A 17,386-nucleotide genomic window follows, 5' to 3' on the forward strand; every position below is an offset into this window, starting at 1 on the left:
TTCGTAATTCTACACTCCAAGTCCAACACAAAAATTAAACTAGAAGTAGAATTGGGATCCGAGTTAACCAAACCGGTTTTGGCAACCGTAGCCTGGAACTGTGACCTTGGACGGACTCAGAACCTAAATCGTCTTTGATTCAATGAAAACTTTCATTGTGTGTGCTTTCTTTACTATCTTGAAACTAAAATGCATTCAAAAGCAAATCGAACAGTGGTTTGAATGTAGATTTAACACACATTTACCGATGAACTTGTTTGCACTGCATTTCTTCACCGACGTGGCTTTAAGCATGGGGTAGTGAAGAGGAACAGACCTCGCTGGCTCACCTATTTTACACACCACACACAACTACAGTGCTTTGTTGTGGTCCACGTTGTCTTTGGTGTACGCATGGGATATCATATACAGCTTACAACACTCATGTGTTTTTTATATGGCTTGTATTTCAGTCAAGACCCAGCGGGAATATCATCGGGATCCACGAGCCCTCTCCCTATGATATTCATCCACTGGGTCTTGACTGAAATACAAGCCATATAAAAAACCACTCATGTTGTAACCTATACTATACAAAAAATTCTTTCAACCATTTGACATTGAAATTACGACAGCTCTTCGCGCTTTTAGCTGCATCGGTCTCCTTTTTTCGTTTCTCTCCACCCTGTTCTTCATCTTCATTTCCATGTCTTCTTACACCAGGGATGTGTCGCCACATTTTGCGTTTGGCATTTGAAGGCGATACTTATCTCTCACGCTAAAGAGCGCAATCTGGGAGTTATTTCCCTTGCGGCATTGTCCTTCGACGATTTCAAGTTTTTTTTCTTCTTGACTGCGGCATTGATCGTGACGGAAATTTCAGTGACGACTTTGACTGGCGATTTTTACATCCTGAACTCGGGTCAAAATGAGTTTGGCTCATTCTCTCCCTGACAGGATGCCTTGAGTTTCCTTGTCTGGCAAGGAAACCGATTTGTTTACATATTTAGAGCTTTTTGACTCACATGCGAAGCAAAAGTGAGTCTATGTACTCACCCGAGTCGTCCGTCCGTCCGTCCGGAAAACTTTAACGTTGGATATTTCTTGGACACTATTCAGTCTATCAGTACCAAATTTGGCAAGATGGTGTATGATAAGGCCCCAAAAAACATACATAGCATCTTGACCTTGCTTCAAGGTCAAGGTCGCAGGGGCCATAAATGTTATCTAAAAAACAGCTATTTTTCACATTTTTCCCATTTTCTCTGAAGTTTTTGAGATTTAATACCTCACCTATATATGATATATAGGGCAAAGTAAGCCCCATATTTTGATACCAGTTTGGTTTACCTTGCGTCAAGGTCACAGGAGCTCTTCAAAGTTGGATTGTATACATATTTTGAAGTGACCTTGACCCTGAACTATGGAAGATAACTGTTTCAAACTTAAAAATTATGTGGGGCACATGTTATGCTTTCATCATGAGATACATTTGGTCACATATGATCAAGGTCAAGGTCACTTTGACCCTTCTGAAATGTGACCAAAATAAGGTAGTGAACCACTAAAAGTGACCATATCTCATGGTAGAAAGAGCCAATAAGCACCATTGTACTTCCTATGTCTTGAATTAACAGCTTTGTGTTGCATGACCTTGGATGACCTTGACCTTGGGTTGGTCAAGGTCACATGTATTTTGGTAGGAAAAATGTGTAAAGCAGTTCTTAGTGTATGATGTCATTGCTAGGTTTAGCTGAAGGTCAAGGTCATGTAAAGGTCAAGGTCAAGCATGTGAGTCGTATGGGCTTTGCCCTTCTTGTTGTAATGTATTATTGATATGAGCAGATTCGCGATCGTCGATAATGATTTTTCATGGTGTTTTGTAATTACATTTAGTCAAGTTTTGACTAAATGTTTTAACTTAGAGGGGTAATCGAGACGAGGGTCGTGGTGTATGTGCGTGTGTGTGTCTGTCTGTCTGTCTGTGTGTGTGTGTAGAGTGATTCAGACTAAACTACTGGACCGATCTTTATGAAATTTGACATGAGAGTTCCTGGGTATGATATCCTCAGACGTTTTTTTTCATTTTTTTGATAAATGTCTGATGACGTCATATCCGGCTTTTCGTGAAAGTTGAGGCGGCACTGTCACGCCCTCATTTTTCAACCAAACTGGTTGAAATTTTGGTCGGGTAATGTTCGACGAAGCCCGGACTTCGGTATTGCATTTCAGCGTGGTGGCTTAAAAATTAATTAATTAATGACTTTGGTCATTAAAAATCTGAAAATTGTAAAAAAAAAAATAGTTTTATAAAACGATCCAAATTTACGTTTATCTTATTCTCCATCATTTGCTGATTCCAAAAACATATAAATATGTTATATTCGGATTAAAAACAAGCTCTGAAAATTAAATATATAAAAATTATTATCAAAATTAAATTTTCCAAATCAATTTAAAAACACTTTCATCTTATTCCTTGTCGGTTCCTGATTCCAAAAACATATAGATATGATATGTTTGGATTAAAAACACGCTCAGAAAGTTAACACGAAGAGAGGTACAGAAAAGCGTGCTATCCTTCCCAGCGCAACTACTACCCCGCTCTTCTTGTCAATTTCACTGCCTATGCCGTGAGCGGTGGACTACGAGTATACGGTCTTGCTGCGTTGCATTGCGTTCAGTTTCATTCTGTGAGTTCGACAGCTACTTGACTAAATGTTGTATTTTCGCCTTACGCGACTTGTTTTTAAATTACAAAGGAATTGATATGTGACAGTTTCAAGTGAGCTATTTTTCGCGGCTGTATTTACTGTGCAAATAACTCTAAATATGGCAAAAGTGTCATGTGATAATCAACCGTTTGGTTTCGGCGCTCACTGGAGCAGACGATTTTTTCTGTAACCAGTTGACAGTGATGAAACCATATATTACGGTTTCCTTCCGGCAGCAGTCCCAAAATTTCGACTTGTTTTGACCTTAGAACGATGTCTTTATCATAACTGTGAAGAACAGAACGGAGATCACTGTCGAAGTCGGCCAATCTGCAATCATTTTCGTCTCGCGAACACTGATCTCAAATTTAGATCAGTGCTCGCGAAAAACATATGGGAGATAACTCTGTATTTTTTGTTTTGATAGATTCGCGTAGGGGTGTAGCGTCCGGTCAGAGAGACAACTGGCAATAGCAGTGGAGCAATGCTTATCAGAATGGCGATTTTTAGTGATTGGCTCTGGCATTAGAATTTTCAGTTTGTCATTGTTGGAATTTATCCTGGGGCAGAGTGGGCCCCAAGCTTTGGCAATGTTTGGGGCGGAACACAAAACTCTGGGGCGTTCTGCCCCCCCCCTAGTGTCGAACCCCGCGCGTTGTTGTTTTGGGTTAATTTCTTGTTTGTTGTTGTAAATACGCTGCTGGATTACACACACACACACATAATTATACAAACACACACACGGTTGTGTCTGCAGGTGACCCGTCTGCAGATTTACTAGATATTATTCACAGCACATAAACATTTCCAATTATAACAATAACAATGACAAATCTAAACCCCGACAGGATCGTCACCCTTCTTTTCTCTCTCTTCGTTCTTCTCTCTTTGTTCTTCTCTCACTCTCTCTCTCTCTCTCTCTCTCTCTCTCTCTCTCTCTCTCTCTCTCTCTCTCTCTCTCTCTCTCTCTCTCTCTCAGTTCCACCATGCTCATGTAATGCCTCACATCAATTATGTTTCGACGCTCTGGGATGGCAGCAGTGATGTCCACTTGAAAAAGTTAGACTCTCTATCGTAGCTCGGCTAAACTCATCGTAAAGGATAATGCCCCAACAGATATGAAATTAAAAATGCTTAACTTTCTTCCACTGGAAAAGCATCTCAAGTTAAACAAAGCCATTTTCATGCATAAATTGTATTACGGTAAAGTGCCGATTTACATTACATCATTAACTCTTACCAGTTCGCTCCCTTACCCATCGTAAGCTTGCCCCCCCTGTAGTTTTCCACTGACCAATTATCTAATTATCGAGAGAAAAAAAAGTGTTATTTTACATTGGATGGGTCGGACAGTGGATAAACTCATATGTTAGACACACTTTAAGACAAAAACAAGCTGGGTTTTTGTTATAAGTTAGTTATAGGAATGCATTATTAGGCAAAAAAATAAATAAAAAACGCTCGCGCTGGACCCGAGTACTCTTTAGACTGGCTTGCTCCCCCAGTATGAACGTTTTTGTCTTGTGCACGTTTAAGACCAAGTGATTGATCTGTGTGAATTACAGGCATTCCCTTTGCTATATAAATACATTGCATGCGAGCCGAGGATGTGCGTGGTGACTGGCCTTTCTCTTTTATTTGATCACAGTGAAAATGCACACACACATTCACACACACACTCTCTCTCTCCCTCACTCCCTCTCTCTCTCTCTCTCTCTCTTTCTTACACACTCACACTCACACACACACACACACACACACACACACACACACACACACACACAAACGAGTACAGACTCATGCACGCGCACACACACACACACACACAAAAACACACACACACACACACACACACACACACACACACAAACAGTAACACTAACACATGTGCACAAAATGAACACACACACACACCGCGCGAGAGAAAAAGACGTCAAAGACTTTTGACCGTGACGTAATCTTTTTATGACGCTATATTTCTCGTCAATGTGTGACGAGTTCAGCTGTTCTATCAGACTGCCTGGCTGGCTGTGGCTCCGCGAATTCCTCCCACCGCCAAGTCGGTTTTTTGTGGTTTATTTCGCATTTAGGTCCCAGGTAACATTATGAAGTTTTAATACGATCAATCGGGCCTATTTCCCGCAGTGGGGCACTGCGGTTATGAAATTAAAAGCCCCTCCTGTTTTTGGAACCGCAGGAGCTTTCTAGTTTGCTGTTAGGTAGATTTTTGGTTCCTCTTTCCTGTCATGCTCTCTTTTTCTTCATGAATTCTTATCTTTTTTCTGCCTTCTTGCTCATTCACCTGTATTTTTTCCAAAAATCTCTTCTCTTGCCGCTTGTCTCGCGATTCATGTATAGTTTAATCTGTTAGTGTTCTGATGTAAGTCCAGCAGTAGATAGGTTAAGCCTATTTTAACATACTGGAAACTGGTAATCTTCCAGTAGGTATTAATTTAGTTTTACTAAAGCCTGCTGGGACACAAGAAATGGGTTAGTGCATTTGTAAACAGGAATCGCTTGACAAGTGGCCCCCTTCATCCCCCCCTTCCTCGTCCTGATATGGCTCTGCGTAGTCGGCTGGACGTTAAGCAACAAACAAACAAACAAACAAAAAAATCGGGCCTATTATCAAGTTAGTGTATCAACTTTTGAACGAACTGCGCCCAGTAGTTTCCCAGCAATAAGCTGTTAAGTGGAGAAAGACAGACAGACAGACAGACAGACACACAATTAAAGTCTGCTGAGCCCTTGTACTAGCGTACTCGGGGAAAAGTCTGTTAACGGTAACATAGGCCAATAAAATAGGGTCGGTAGGTCGGGACTTTTTTTGTTTTTTGTTTTTGTTTTCCCCCAAAAAACATTTTTAAGTTATTTTGCCAAATAAAGATTTTTTTTTTTTTTTTTTTCCCCCTTCAAAAATCCATATTTTTAAGTTATTTTGCCCGAATGTTTTTTGTTTTTTTGTTTTGTTTTTTTCTCCCAAATACCAAAAAACAGTCTAGGGTCGCGGGAAAAAATAGGGTCGGTCGGGATACCGTAAACAGACTATTTTTTTTTTGTGCCTTAGGCATGCGTATGTCATGAATTGATGAAACGTCCAACTTTGAAATTTGGGTGGGGGTATTCAGGTGACAATAACTTTTTTGTTTATCAGCAAAACTCAATAAAACTTTGCTATGTTATGTAAAATGAATGCCAAAACAGACTAGTTAGCAGCATATCTAAAATAAACTGAACACACAAAAAATGTCTACTTTGTGTTTGTCACGGGTTCCAAAAAATGGACGTACAAATTTCAACAAAAATCATGTTGTCACCCCCAAAACATTTTTTACCTTTAAAGATAGCACAATTCTCTTTGCAAATATGAAAAGCTTATTCATTTTCCTTTCATTTGATATATAACTTTCTATATTTCATTTAGAATATGACCCCAGATAGCCACTCGGCAAGTAGGCACCAACAGCACTGTAAAATATGCCATAAAACCTCCGAACTGGTAAGAGTTAATGACATTATTTAATAAAGCTACCGACAGATATGAGTCGGTCAATTTGATCCCACCGATTCCATGGATTGACCTTCCCGCAGTGGGGCACTGCGGTTATGAAATTAAAGGCCCCTCCTGTTTTTGGAACCGCAGGAGCTTTCTAGTTTGCTGTTAGGTAGATTTTTGGTTCCTCTTTCCTGTCATGCTCTCTTTTTCTTCATGAATTCTTTTCTTTTTTCTGCCTTCTTGCTCATTCACCTGTATTTTTTCCAAAAATCTCTTCTCTTGCTGCTTGTCTCGCGATTCATGTATAGTTTAATCTGTTAGTGTTCTGATGTAAGTCCAGCAGTAGATAGGTTAAGCCTATTTTAACATACTGGAAACTGGTAATCTTCCAGTAGGTATTAATTTAGTTTTACTAAAGCCTGCTGGGACACAAGTAATGGGTTAGTGCATTTGTAAACACGAATCGCTTGACAAGTGGCCCCCTTCATCCCGGCCCCCCTTCCTCGTCCTGATATGGCTCTGCGTAGTCGGCTGGACGTTAAGCAACAAATAAACAAACAAACAAGCAACAAATAAATAAATAAATAAATAAATGGATTGACCTTTATAAGACCAGTCTTGCTTTTTCGGGTACATCAGTTTGGAATTCACTTCCATCATCCTTTAAGCACTTAAAGTCATTAAAAAGTTTTTAAAAATGTGTCAAAAAACACTTTATGTCTGAGTAGTTTAACGCGTTTTGATTTACCACACTTAGTATTACGCCAAAGATATGCTGTGCATTGTATATTCTGAACATATTTTTGTTGTACTATTGCTACATGTTCGATTGCTACCAGCTTGTACTTATAATTACTTGCATAGTATGCATTTTATTTTATGAATAACCACATATGTATGCTCTTCATGCTTCATCATCATCATGGTCATCTTTATCATCACTTGCTGAAGTTTTCTGACCTCCTTTTGTTGGTAAACTTTTTAACTTTTTGAGTCACTTGAGAAAAAGTGACTCTATGTAATCGGTCAGTGTTAGTCTGTCCGGCCGGCCGTCCGTAGACACCACCTTAACGTTGGACTTTTCTCGGAAACTATCAAAGCGATCGGGCTCATATTTTGTTTAGTCGTGACCTCCAATGACCTCTACACTTTAACGATGGTTTCGTTGACCTTTGACCTTTTTCAAGGTCACAGGTCAGCGACAAAGGAAAAATTAGACATTTTATATCTTTGACAAAGTTCATCGGATGTGATTGAAACTTTGTAGGATTATTCTTTACATCAAAGTATTTACATCTGTAGCCTTTTACGAACGTTATCAGAAAAACAAGGGAGATAACTAGCCTTTTCTGTTCGGCAACACACAACTTAACGTTGGGCTTTTCTCGGAAACTATAAAAGTGACCGGGCTCAAATTTTATGTGAACGTGACTCATTGTGTTGTGAATAGCAATTTCTTCCTGTCCATCTGATGCCTCATATAATATTCAGAACTGCGAAAGTGACTCGATCGAGCGTTTGCTCTTCTTGTTAATTTTTTAATTATATAATTGTGTGTCTATGCGTCCCAAGGACAGATTGTAAGAAAAGGCGTAGCCTTAAATCTTAATCCTTGTTAAATAAAGTTCAATTCAATTCTCTCTCTCTCTCTCTCTCTCTCTCTCTCTCTCTCTCTCTCTCTCTCTCTCTCTCTCTCTCTCTCTCCCTCTCTCTCTCCCTCCCTCTCTCTCTCAGACAGATTTAAAAAAAAGAAACAAAACAGAGAGGCTTAATAACACAGAGAAGGACACGCACAGACACGTTCGATCTTTTGTCGCGTCGAGATTTTGTCGTGTCGTGTATTTGTCGCATCGAGCTTCTGTCGTTTGAGCTTCTGTTGTTCGAGCTTATGTCGCGTCGAGCTTTTGTCGCATCGAGCTTATGTCCATTCGAGCTTTTGTCGTTCGAGCATTTGTCGTTCGAGCTTATGTCATGTACCCTCCAAAACCACCGGCACTCGATCACAACTAGCTCTCGAAAGAGAGGTTCTTTTGTTGAGTCACTTGAGAAAAAGTGACTATGTAATCGGTCAGTGTTAGTCTGTCCGGCCGGCCGTCCGTAGACACCACCTTAACGTTGGACTTTTCTCGGAAACTATCAAAGCGATCGGGCTCATATTTTGTTTAGTCGTGACCTCCAATGACCTCTACACTTTAACGATGGTTTCGTTGACCTTTGACCTTTTTCAAGGTCACAGGTCAGCGTCAAAGGAAAAATTAGACATTTTATATCTTTGACAAAGTTCATCGGATGTGATTGAAACTTTGTAGGATTATTCTTTACATCAAAGTATTTACATCTGTAGCCTTTTACGAACGTTATCAGAAAAACAAGGGAGATAACTAGCCTTTTCTGTTCGGCAACACACAACTTAACGTTGGGCTTTTCTCGGAAACTATAAAAGTGACCGGGCTCAAATTTTATGTGAACGTGACTCATTGTGTTGTGAATAGCAATTTCTTCCTGTCCATCTGATGCCTCATATAATATTCAGAACTGCGAAAGTGACTCGATCGAGCGTTTGCTCTTCTTGTTTTGATGAGATTGAGATTGAGAACCAACCAGTTGTTGATAAAGACATGTTTTTAAGTAAATTTCTTTTTTCACAAATAGCCTTGTGGAGGTGAATTTTATATTAAAAAAGATTAACTTCTTAAGCGAGAGATCTATACAGTTCGCTGGATCAGGTCATTTCAGACACACAAAAATTACAATGTATGTATATTGTATCTCAAGAGCTAGTCGTGACTGCTGGTCATTGAGCCTGGGGGCTCTGTATTTGACGCTGCCGAGCCACTCTTAATAAAGAATAAAGAAACTATTCAAGCATAGACTTTTAAGCTGATCTGATTCATATCATGCAGAACCGATATCACAGATGAATTTGACTGTTTTGTTTGTGGCGTTTACGCTTAGAAGTTTAAGTGGGTTAAAATAAAAAAGATTGAAATTAAATTCTGAGTGACGTTACACTTACAATTTTTTTCAGGCTGGGACATTCCAGTTGGCTGACCAGGATGTACTGCGGGCTCGAACCATAAGGAAAGCAAAGAGGACAGTTCACACAGCAGGTGGCGGCTCCGGTGTAAGTGAAATATGTTGTAAGAAAGGGTGCTTCCGAATTGCTTGCTTAGAGTTCAGGCATGGGAATTGTCCGCCGAAATTTTTGTTTGTTCCGCCGGAAAAGCATAAGTGTCCACCGAAAAAATACAGGGGGGAGGCACACAAAAAAAGCACCGGTTACTTTTGCCTTAGCGCAAAAGCCCGCGAAAACTTTGTTCACGCACTGCTACCGCCGGCGCCCGCCTCAGTTACTTGAACTTTGAGTTAAACAGCTCGCTGTTGATTCGCGGGCACGCTATAGGATTCGCGGGCACGCGACAGCATTGAACACAGTGTACCAGTGAAAATGTCGATCGCGCATGTTGTAAAACGTGGTCAAAGATTCGATGACACTGGATGCGCGAACAAATGGGAGTGGGTGTCGGCTGTTGTGGAAGTGAATAGAGACAAACAGCGCGTCGGCACCCGATTTAGAAAAATTGGTGTCCGTGGTTCAGCATGGTGCATCGTCTGCAACACCTACTAACTGTTACTGACACCATCTCCGCAGGAAGAAGCACATTGAAACGTGCTCTTCTCTGAAGGACAATCAACGTTTGCCAGGTGGGTTTTTTTCTGCTCAAGTAAGGCACAGTGCTCCTGAATTGTTTGATTTTCCTTCGATTTTATATGGCAGAAGAAGAACAGATTTTGGCTCAAGTCAAGCGAAGAACACCGCTCTAGATCTGAACTTTGCGCATCTGTTTCAGTTTTTCTCCATTCGAATGTCACTGTGTTGATCGTATTCGTAATCTTCGAACTATATTTACCAAATTTAAGCAAGGGTTGGAGCTGGGCTGGTACCCAAACCGCTAACCCACAAATCGAAGAAAAATCTATGTGTTGAGCCTTATTTTCTTTTTTTTTATACTTTTTTTTTAAACTCATTGTAAGAGATCATGGGAAAGTAACTTAACCCCTTCACTGCCACAGTATAGCAGCATTTTGGTGTGCGCCAAGGCAAATTAAATTACATATTCTTAATCCGAATCACATAATATTGACATAGTCTGAGATGCTAGGTACTGAAAAAACGCTTACCCGTCTAACAAATTTAAAGGGAAGCAACCCATACCCAAAAAAGGCTTAAATAGCCATGGTAATGAGCAGGTTCCCTGGGAGTTACCTCCCATATGGCTACTTCCTCTCTACCACCATGTGGCAACTCATACGACTTTCAGCGTCCTGGAGAGAGGGTGTATGAAAATTTTGTGTGCTTCTGTGGCTGTCTTGGGTGGAGTTTGTCACCTGCCGGCCACGTAACCTGTCTATTCTCCCGTGCGGGCTCCTTTTGGTGAGCTCGTTCTGTTTTCATTGTTGTTTATGAACATTTTCGCTTGTTGTTGCTGATAGTTTGTCCTTTGGACATGTTGTTTCAATAACTTTGTTGCGTTTTCGCCATTTTGTTACAGCTAGCTTTGCTGGCTTGCATTTTGTGGCGTTTAACCTGTGCTTGTTCACTGTTTTGTTGCAAGTTTGGTTAGTTTCTGTTTCTGTAGTTACTGATTTGCGGTCCGTTGGGATTTTCGTTTTCAGTAACATCTCTAGTGAAATTTTATTGCTTGTTTACTTGTTGTTGACCGGCAGCATGGCTGACCCGGATAAACGTAAAGGTAAATCAGACTTGAAGGGCAGAGTTAAGCCCAAGTCTTTTTCTAGCTCTAAGCCTGTTGTGGTTGTTTCGGACGAAGCACGCAACACCATTTTGACGGTGCCCATTTCACCGCCTGGTTCTAGCACTGTTGTTTGTTCTAGTCCCGCTATTGTTGCTCCGCCGTCTTCTTTGTTGGCGCCGGAGCAGGGGGCTCTTGTTTCCTCCTTGTTGAAATCTCTTCTTCCACAGATTCGTACCTTGGTTCAGACGGAGATGCAGCGCTCGTCAGCTTCCGGTAGTGCTACACTTCCGACTTCGGTGGGGGATGTGCGTTCCCTCGCTTCCGTTGTGGTCACTTCGGTTTCCGCTTTGCATGTTCCTGCCTCGGCTGCTTCCGCCTCCGCCGGAGATGTTGCAAGTAAGTCGGACTGGTCCTTCAGCCCTCGTGAGGCGTCTGGACATTCCCTTCCGGGAAACAGTTCATTGGCGCGGGGTCACTTCCTGCATTTTACTGGCGACAATACTCCTTATGGTGACTTTGTCGGCCAGCGTCGGTGTCCGCCCTCTCTTGTTCGCCCTCAGTGCTGCAGTGAGGGGATGGACCGAGAACTGGCCTCCGGGCTTCACGGCTTCCGGCCGCAGTTCTCGCATTCATCGTTTCCGCCCTCGGGGTTTCGGTGTCTGCATTTCCGGCTTCGGCCGGACACGCTGTCCCTCAGCCGAGCACTTCCTGTTGGAGGCCGGAGAGGGAGCAACAGGTGAGGCTTTTGCACTTCCGGCGCTTCAGCCAGGACGGTCGTCTCTTCCCTCGGTTGGGGTCTTGACTTCCGCCCACCCACATCCGGCAGTCTCGGATGGATTTCCGGCTTACCCTGTGCCTTTCAGTCAAGGGTCAAGCCGGGAAGAATTCCATGGTTACGGGTTTCCGGTTTCCGGTCATTCTGTGTACCCTGCTGCCAGTGTGATTGACGACTACGGTCGTGGCCCTTCATGTGACCCATCTGATGTCCAATCAGTGGTCAGTGAGGAGTCCCGGGCGGGATTGTCATGTAAGCTTAAGGTCATTCTCGATACCGCAGCTGAGGTGACGTCTCGCTATTTCCCTGAGGGCACAGCGGCTTCGGTGACTCCCACTTCTGTGGCACCTTCCGCTATGTCGGACTTCCTGCCGGATATGGATGAGAATCCCTCTTTCCGGTTTGCGGAGTCTCCCTCAGTGGCGTACCATCTGTCCCAGGTTCTGGCTAGGCCAACTCGGCGGACAGGTGGTATTCCTACTGAGCCGGTTCCGCTTCTGGTTCCTTTCGGGCCAGTCCCGGAGCAGGCTCAGCCCTGGCTTGCGACTATGGCTCAGATGACTTCCTTTGTTCCATCTTCTCAACGGAAGCTCGCTTTTCCGAGTCATGGCCGGAACCTCATCGCATCCTTTGCTCTCCCGCGCTCCACCTTGCCGGTGACGCCGGATCTGCAATCTCTCCTGGCCAAACCCGTCAAGAGTGATTCGGTTTTGCCGGTGAGAGAGAGTACACTCCTCTCCCTAGAGGAGGTTGGTCGTCAGCTTTTGGAGCTGGCCTCCATTTCGGAGACGCTGATAAGGGCGCTGTCCCGGTCTTTGACCGACAGTCTAGTGCCTTTTACACTCAGCGATGAGCAGAATGCGGATGATGTCTCCTCCCTCCTCACAGCCTTGGCTAGAGTGAATGAGGAACAGACTCGTCTGTCCTCATTGCATTACGCTCACGCAGTTTTGGCAAGGAGGGAGCTGTTTCTTGCCAACTCGCAGTTTGCGGAACAGGCTACCCGAGACACCCTCGGAGTGTCTCCGGTTGTAGAGGGTACTCTGCTCAGCCAAATGGCGCTTGTCGCTCTGCAGACAGAGATTCAGTCCAACAAGGACTCGCAGTTCTTGGACATGACTCTACAGGGTATGAAGCAGGCTAAGCCTTCCCAGCAAGGAAAGTCTCAGCCCGGCTCTCAGCCCAAGTCTGCTCCGAAGAGGCCTGCTCAGCAGAGCTCTCGAGGAGGCAAGAAGCGGACCGCGTCGGGAAGGGGGCGTGGCGGCTCTAGCAGCAAGCCTCACCCCCAATGAAGCGCTCCCGGTCTCACCCCCCTTCCGCCCTCCACTTTGGTGATGGCGGGAGGCCCCTCCCGGGCACTTCCCCATTGAATGGTCTCTGTAGACAACCAATGGATAGTGGGAGTTGTGAGATCGGGCTTCCGTCTCTTATGGGGGGAGGAGAAGGTACCTCTTTCCCGACATCCGCCGCTCTTCAAACCCCCCTTCTCACAGGAAGCAAGATCCGTCCTTCAGGCGGAAATTGTCTCCCTGGTGCAGAAGGGTGCGGTAGAGAGGGTCCTGGACCAAAGCTCCCTGGGATTTTATGGGCGTCTTTTTGCCGTTCCCAAAGCTTCAGGGGCGTGGCGCCCTGTCTTGGACTTATCTCACCTCAACACTTTTTTGAGGGAGATCAAGTTCAAGATGGAGACGCCTGCCACGGTCAGGGACTCTCTCCGCCCAGGAGATTGGGCGACCTCCATCGACCTGACGGATGCATATTTCCACATTCTTATGCATCCTTCCGACCAGAAATGGCTTCGTTTCCGGTGGGGCGATCAGGTCTACCAGTTCCGCGCACTTCCTTTCGGGCTGTCTCTCGCTCCGTGGATTTTTACCATGGTGGTGAGACAGTTTTGCGCACTGGTGAGGTCGCAGGGTATTCGACTGCGGGTGTATCTGGACGATTGGCTCATCCTGAACCAATCCCAGATAGGCTGCTCGCAGCATACCCAGTCGGTTCTTCGAGAGGCCCACTTGTTGGGTTTCTCGATCAACCAATCAAAGTCGGAGTTGATTCCGTCTCAGCCGTTCACCTACCTGGGGATGTCTTTTCGACACGGTTTCTTGGACGGTCCAACCCTCCCAGAGGCGGGTGGACAAGCTCCAAGCTCAGATTCGCTCCACTTTGCCTCTCCTGCAGGCGTCCCTCCGGTCTCTTGCCTCCATCTTGGGGCAGATGGAGTCCATGGCTCTGTTGGTTCCTCTGGGCAGGGTTCACAAACGGCCTTTTCAGGCGGCACTGAAACCGTATGTGGACTCTCCTTGGGTGGATTGGAACGCCCTTGTCCCTCTCCAGGGATGGTTCCAGTCCGCGACCCTTCCGTGGTTGGACACGGCATGGGTCTGCAGAGGAGTTCCGATCGCTTTGCCACCCCCAGTCTTGGATCTCTTCACAGATGCTTCCCTGCGGGGGTGGGGAGCACACACGGACCTACACACTGTGTCAGGTCTGTGGTCGGCCGAACAGAGCCAGTGGCATATCAACTTGCTGGGACTAGAAGCGGTGGCTCTTGCTCTGGTCAAGTTTCTGCCCTCCCTGCTGGCCAAGCATGTTCGTCTGTTTACAGACAACACGACTGTGGCAGCTTATCTCAACAACCGGGGAGGCTCGCGGTCCCCGTCTCTCTCGGACAGGGCCTGCGAGATTCTGAAGTGGTGTTCTCTACACCACATCACGATCTCCGCCAGGTACCTTCCAGGGAGGCTGAACACTCTGGCGGACGCTCTCAGTCGCTCCGACAGGGTGCTTCAGTCCGAGTGGACCATCACTCACGGGGCACTGCTTCGCCTTTGGGCCCAGGTCCAAAAGCCTCTCGTGGACCTTTTTGCCACAAGGTTCTCGACGAGGCTTCCGGTGTTCGTCTTGCCATTCCCGGATCCTCAGGCTTGGCGGGTGAACGCTTTGGACATTCCCTGGACGGGTCTGGAGGCGAACGCCTTCCCGCCTTTCCCATTACTCAGCCGAGTAATTCGAAAGGCGGAGCTGGAGGGGCCGGCTCTTCTTCTGGTCGCCCCCCTTTGGCCGTCGCAGGTCTGGTTTCCAGACCTGCTCCAGCTCTCCCACGGGCCTCCCATTCCTCTCTCACTCGTGAGAGGGGAACTCGTGCAGCCCCGAACAGGTGTTCCACACGAGGAGCCCAGTCTTCTGAAGCTTCACGTGTAGGGGTTGTTCGGGACTCACTGAGGCGCTCTGGAGCGTCTTCTTTGACGCTGGACCTAGTGGGCCGCTCTCATAGGGCATCCACCGCGTCCGTTTACGCCACACACTGGAGGTCCTGGGCCACCTGGTGTTCTGCTAGGGGGGTGAGTTCGGTTGCGCCTCGCTCTATGCAGGTCGCCAACCACCTCTCTTTTCTGTTTTCTCAGGGCGCTTCCGTTTCCTCTTTGAGGGTCCGGCGCTCAGCTATTTCCGCGACACTCAAGCAGATCGGACGATCTATTAATGTCGGGGGAGTGATCGCAGCAGTGATTAAAGGTGCTGCTCTTATGCAGGCCAGGTCCAGATTACCTACTCCCAAGTGGGACCTGTTTCTGGTTTTAGAATTCTTACGTTCCTCAGAATTTGAGCCTTTGAGGGAGGCTAGTCTCCACAATCTGACTCGAAAGACTCTCTTTCTGCTTCTGTTGGCTACGGCCCGGCGGGGTAGCGAGGTCCACGCCCTGTCGGGTCTGCCAGGTGATGTTTCTTTTGAGTCGGACGGCTCTGTGTCCTTGCACTTCCGTCCCAACTTTTTGGCCAAAAATCAGTCTCCGGGGCAGGCCTCTCCGTTGGTTCGAGTTAAGGCTCTGACCAACGCGTTGGCTCCGGACGATCCTGATTTGGTGAAGTGTCCTGTTCGGGCTCTCCGCTTGTATTTAGCCCGCACTCAGCCTGTACGGTCTAAGTCACAGAAACTGTTATTTCTCTCTCTTCTTACTGCACGGGAGAAAGACATTTCCAAGGTTACGTTGGCCAGGTGGGTGTCTTCTCAAGCCTATGTTTGGAGTCACACAAATAGGGGGGGGGAGGGGCGTTGCCTGCCTTTCCCCTGGACTCAGCGCAATCCCATGAAACAAGGGCATGGGCATCATCTATAGCAGTTTTACGCTCCAAGCGTCTAGATGATGTGCTTTCGACTGCGTATTGGCGTTCTGAAGATATCTTTATAAACTACTATCTTCGGGACGTCTCTGCACTTCGCACGGATGGCTCTCGCGGGCTACCTGCGCTCATAGCAGCCGGCCAGTTTCTGGCCAGAATGTGATGGTGAGTTTGATTTTATTTCTTGCCCACCGCCATGTTGATGTTATCTGCTATATGTGATTCGGAGTAAATATGTAATTTAATGGAAAATGTCTTAGTAAATTTTCATTCGATTAACCGAATCACATAGTGAATTCCCTCCCGCCTTCCCCGCTTATGGTTTTAGTTTCTTTAAAGCCGTATGAGTTGCCACATGGTGGTAGAGAGGAAGTAGCCATATGGGAGGTAACTCCCAGGGAACCTGCTCATTACCATGGCTATTTAAGCCTTTTTTGGGTATGGGTTGCTTCCCTTTAAATTTGTTAGACGGGTAAGCGTTTTTTCAGTACCTAGCATCTCAGACTATGTCAATGCTATATGTGATTCGGGTAAGTATATTAATCAAATGAAAATTTACTAAGAAATTTTCCATTTCGCTTTCTTCGGTAGGTTCACTAATCTGTTCACTGCTCAATCATTTATTGAGATATCTCTTAGATCTTTGGCATGTGGTTTGCTTACACCCGTGGCTATTCTGTGATAACATGATCATTGGACTTTGTTTGTGATTGTTATAGTAAAAATCGATATAATGACCATTTTTGTCAAAAATTACAGTTTCCAAACTTTCACACACACACTGCAGTACGTAAAACCGCAGAAAACACAGCTAAAACTGGTGTCAAACATCAGGTACTCACATTACAGCCCATAACAGTATTCTTCTGTGTGGTAATCCATAAATCACTTCTTGTAGCACTTCCAGAACACTGTATCATTTGAAAACAGGTCAACGAGTTGATGTCCGACTTTCGGCCGCCATTTTGAATTTTATAGATCGGGAAAAAACTTCTAAAAAAGTTTTTGCCATGTGGTACTAACTTATCTGAACGGTCAATGGGAAAGAACTGTGTTTAAACCCCTACAAGAAGTTGGACAGTGGTTACCTCCCATTTAGTTTTCACAAATGTCCTGGAAAGTGCTGATGTACGTGTATGGGCGTATGACAAACCAAACATGACCACAGGCAGTGAAGGGTTAAGTAGGCAATTCTTATTGGTGAGCCTTTGTAACTTTTATGTTTGAAAGTAAACCAGATTGTGTTACAAGTTACATTTTCCTGTTTGTCTCAACAGATCAATTTTTTTTTAAATTTCAACCATATAGTACATGTATATTTTTTTTTTCTTCAAAAAATCTAAAAATTTGTACTAAAATAGTAAAAACTCTGATTCTAAAAACAGAATTTAATGGCAAACTTGGAGCTCAGATGACACCAGATTGCACCATCTGGGTTCTTTGGAGAAAAAAATTTTCGGGGGCGCATGTCCCCGGACCCCCCTAGTAAGGCTAGCCGCTTTGCGCCGTCGACTTGACGCTTCGCGTCTTCAGTTAAACATTT

The 17,386-nt window shown here is 45.0% G+C and overlaps 1 protein-coding gene across 2 annotated transcripts in view; it reads left to right on the forward strand.

The window, feature by feature from the left end:
* Positions 1-17,386, forward strand: part of LOC138970905 (nuclear pore complex protein Nup50-like) — a 49,505-nt gene that overhangs the window by 20,099 nt on the left and 12,020 nt on the right. For both annotated transcript variants that reach the window (XM_070343483.1, XM_070343484.1), the window contains exon 3: positions 9,218-9,313. In XM_070343483.1, coding sequence (XP_070199584.1) covers positions 9,218-9,313 — 96 coding nt within the window. The remainder of the gene's footprint in view (positions 1-9,217; positions 9,314-17,386) is intronic.

Source organism: Littorina saxatilis, linkage group LG7 (genome assembly GCF_037325665.1).
Source record: "Littorina saxatilis isolate snail1 linkage group LG7, US_GU_Lsax_2.0, whole genome shotgun sequence".
Classification (NCBI taxonomy): Eukaryota; Metazoa; Mollusca; class Gastropoda; order Littorinimorpha; family Littorinidae; genus Littorina; species Littorina saxatilis.